The sequence below is a fragment of the Pteropus medius genome, unplaced genomic scaffold (assembly GCF_902729225.1).
Source record: "Pteropus medius unplaced genomic scaffold, Ma_sr-lr_union100, whole genome shotgun sequence".
NCBI classification, from domain to species: Eukaryota; Metazoa; Chordata; class Mammalia; order Chiroptera; family Pteropodidae; genus Pteropus; species Pteropus medius.
The window spans coordinates 1,018,095-1,022,168 of NW_024355990.1; the positions used below are offsets into that span (position 1 = coordinate 1,018,095).

Below are 4,074 nucleotides of genomic sequence, written 5' to 3' on the forward strand. Positions count from 1 at the left end.
AGAATCCACAGCCCCGGGCAGCCGGGGCCAGAGGGCAGGGGCGCAGCGCGGTCGGCCTGTTTTCGGCAAAACTACCCCAGGCCTGGCCCTGTCCTAGTACGGGACAGAGAAGCCAGTGCTCCTGAAATCCAGCAGGCAGCCAACCGTTCGGGCCTTCAAGACTCTCCCTCCCTGCCTCAGTTTCCCTATAACGCCCCCAGGTGATTAAAATCAAACAAAGCCTCACTCTCTCCCCAGCGGATAGGGGGTTGGGGCGGCCTCAAATCCGGCCTGGAGCCCGCGCCTGGGAACAATCGCGACTGCGGTTTGAGCAGCAGGATGCGCGGGGTGTGGGCGATACCAGGCCTCTGTCTGCACCGCCAGGGACCCTGAGCAGGGCGCCCCTTCCTCCGGCGGAGGGACCTGCGAGGTCGTAGCTGCCCTGTGGGATCGGCGGCTCCTTTCCAAAGTCACCGGTGCGAGGTCACAGCTCCACGGAGTGCCCCGAGACAGAGTGACATTCGGGCGGTCGCAGGGGCCCTCCACCTACCCCTCCCCCAGACCGGCGCCAGGAGCCGCCTTCTCCGCTGGGCTCTCTGCGGAGATTCGGGGGCAAGCTCGCAGGGGGCGCGGGGGAAGCAGAGCCCCCCAAAAGGGGTTAAGCGGCAGCGACACACCCCGACTCGGGACACGGCCCAGCCCCGGGCCAGGCAGTTTCGGGGTGCAGCCGGGTCCTCCCCCACGATGCGCGGAAATCCCGGGGCGGGGCCGGCTGGTGGGGCGCACGGTCCTCCCCGCAACCCTCCCGCAAGCCCTGGGCCGCCCCGCCCGCACGCCGGCCGGCGCGGGGTCTCGGGTTAGGGGTCTCGGGCTAGGGGTCTCGGGAGCCGGGAGGCGCGGGCGGGGCCGTTGGGGGCGGTGCGGGCGGGGGGCGGGGCCGGGCGCGGAGCCCCACGTGCCCTGGCCGGCCCGGCCAATGGGCGCCCGGCGTTCGGAAAGATCGCCATATATGGACATGTTCTGGGGCCGCGCGCGCACCCTTCTCCCCTTAAATAGCGGCGGGGGAGGCCGCGGTCGGTCTCACTCCCTGCCGCCGGCGCCTTGTTCTGTTCTCTCGCATCTCCCGTTTGTTTCTCCGCTCCCGTGACCGCCGCCTCTCCCGGTAAGCGGCCCAGCCTGCGTGGCCGGTCCCGGCGGGAGCCCCGCGCCCCGCACCCCGCTCCGGGAGTTCGCTCTCGGCCGAGAGGCGGCGCGGCCGCCGCCGGGGAACAAAGGGCGGCCGGGGCGGGTGGGCTGCGGCGGCGCCGGCGCCGCCGGTTGGGGGAGCAGGGCGGGGCCGGGCCGCAGTGCGGAGAGCCCCCCGCGCCGCGGCGGGGAACGCGGGGGACGTTACGGGAGAGGCGCGGCCCGGTTCCAGGCGGTTACTCGCGCCGGGTCGGCGGGCCGGGGCCGGGGCCGGCGCCGGCGGCACCTTGGCGCGGACGTCGTTCCGGGGCGGAGCGCTCGCCTGAGCCGGTCGCATCTTCACGCAGATCGCCATGGAAGAAGAAATCGCCGCGCTCGTCATCGATAATGGCTCTGGCATGTGCAAAGCTGGCTTTGCTGGGGACGACGCCCCCCGGGCCGTGTTCCCCTCCATCGTCGGGCGCCCCCGACACCAAGGCGTCATGGTGGGCATGGGGCAGAAGGACAGCTACGTGGGCGACGAGGCCCAGAGCAAGCGTGGCATCCTGACCCTCAAGTACCCCATCGAGCACGGCATTGTCACCAACTGGGATGACATGGAGAAGATCTGGCACCACACTTTCTACAACGAGCTGCGTGTGGCCCCTGAGGAGCACCCCGTGCTGCTGACCGAGGCGCCCCTGAACCCCAAGGCCAACCGCGAGAAGATGACTCAGGTAGGCGCTGCCTTGCGACTCCATCCTGTCGGTTCACAAGTCATTTTCTGTGGAGCTGCGTTTTCTGAAATTCAAGGATTTCTTTCACTATTTCCAGGGTTCTGTTCCTCTCCTGGCATTTCCTCCCTGAAGTCTCAAGGTTTCTTGTTTGTGTTTGCTTGCTGCTTTTTCCTTTCTCCACACATCACATTTGTGGCATGCCGGCATGCAGCGTGTGAGCATGGGGTGGTCCAGGGTCCTGGCTTTTGGCTAAGGAGTCTGTTGTTTCTTGTCCAGATCATGTTCGAGACCTTCAACACCCCAGCCATGTACGTGGCCATCCAGGCCGTGCTGTCCCTGTACGCCTCTGGCCGTACCACTGGTATTGTCATGGACTCTGGGGATGGGGTCACCCACACTGTGCCCATCTACGAGGGCTACGCCCTCCCCCACGCCATTCTGCGTCTGGACCTGGCCGGCCGGGACCTGACGGACTACCTCATGAAGATCCTCACGGAGCGGGGCTACAGCTTCACCACCACGGCCGAGCGGGAGATCGTGCGTGACATCAAGGAGAAGCTGTGCTACGTTGCCCTGGACTTCGAGCAGGAGATGGCCACCGCTGCGTCTTCGTCCTCCCTGGAGAAGAGCTACGAGCTGCCCGACGGGCAGGTGATCACCATCGGCAACGAGCGCTTCCGGTGTCCGGAGGCTCTGTTCCAGCCCTCCTTCCTGGGTAGGTGTTGACTCCCGGTGAGGCTTGCGAGGGCTGCGCTGCCCTTCACCTGGAGAGGGAGGCACGCGTGCTGACGGGAGAGCTTTGTCTCCTAGGTATGGAGTCCTCTGGCATTCACGAGACCACCTTCAACTCCATCATGAAGTGTGACGTCGACATCCGGAAGGACCTGTACGCCAACACGGTGCTGTCTGGGGGCACCACCATGTACCCCGGCATCGCCGACAGGATGCAGAAGGAGATCACGGCGCTGGCCCCGAGCACGATGAAGATCAAGGTGGGTTCAGTGTGGCCGTGGGCGTGGCCCGGGAGGCCTTGCCGGGCAGGCGGTGCCTGGAGCTAAAGCCACGCTCTTGCCTTTGCAGATCATCGCTCCGCCAGAGCGCAAGTACTCGGTGTGGATCGGCGGCTCCATCCTGGCCTCGCTGTCCACCTTCCAGCAGATGTGGATCAGCAAACAGGAGTACGACGAGTCCGGCCCCTCCATCGTGCACCGCAAATGCTTCTAAACGGACTGCAGGCAGATGCTACGCATCTGCTGCATGAGTTCATCACAAGCATAAAATTTGCCCTGGCAAATGTACACACCTCGTGCTAGCCTCATGAAACTGGAATAAGCCTTTGAAAAGAAATTTGTCCTTGAAGCTTGTATCTGATATCAGCACTGGATTGTAGGCCTGGTTGCTGATTTTGACCTTGTATCAAGTTTAACTGTTCCTTTGGTACACGTTTAATGCCCTGTACATGTCTTTGATTTAAGCCCTAGCACACGCGGCTCGGTCACTCGGCTGAAGCGAGCGGCTGGATGAGGATCTGAGACCCCGCGTTTGACCGGTGCAGGGTGTTAGCGTGCAGAGCCGCCCGGTTCCAGGATTTCTGTAGAGGCTGGCAAGTCCTGAACCAGTTGTCATTTCTGTCCTGCCGGTCTGAGGGCATTGGGACCTGCTCTCCTTCCTTAGCTGACGTTTTCCCGCCGGACACCCTGGGGGTTTACTTGCCTTGAGTTGGAAAACAGTTTGCATTCACACATGTAAATTTACTCATCCTTTTAATTTATGTAAGGTTTTTGTACCCAATTCTTGGAGATGACAAATTTTGTTTTTTTTACTGTCATGTGAGACCGTCAGGCCCCAGCAACACATTGTGAGGAAAATAAAAAGTGCCGCAGTGAATGTGCAGGTGGCTGTTGTGGGGTGCGGGGTGGGTGTGGGGGGCTTGTGCCTGAGGCATCCCCGGGGCGGGTCGCGCAGCCACTGGGGCGAAGAGCTCGGTTCAGGAGCGAGGAGTCCGTGAGCAGCTGGGCACTCGGGGAGTCTCTCAGGCTGGGACCTGGGAGTTGTCTCGGGTACCTAGCGTTGGCATGCGATGAGGCCCGGTGAAGCACATGGGGCTTCGGGGTGGTGGAGGGGTTGCAGGCTGCTTGCCTCTGCGGGTGGAAGGCAAAGGCAACTGGAACTGCTGCGCTCTGGGACGTGTAGG

The 4,074-nt window shown here is 63.5% G+C and overlaps 1 protein-coding gene across 1 annotated transcript; it reads left to right on the top strand.

Annotated features, from left to right (window-relative positions):
* The first annotated feature begins 984 nt into the window (after positions 1-984).
* On the top strand, positions 985-3,767 carry ACTG1 (actin gamma 1). Its single transcript, XM_039859144.1, has 5 exons — positions 985-1,141; positions 1,512-1,880; positions 2,157-2,595; positions 2,691-2,872; positions 2,961-3,767. The coding sequence occupies exons 2-5, from the start codon at positions 1,518-1,520 to the stop codon at positions 3,102-3,104; spliced, it is 1,128 nt and encodes a 375-aa protein (XP_039715078.1). The 5' UTR covers positions 985-1,141; positions 1,512-1,517; the 3' UTR covers positions 3,105-3,767.
* The last annotated feature ends 307 nt before the right edge of the window (positions 3,768-4,074 follow it).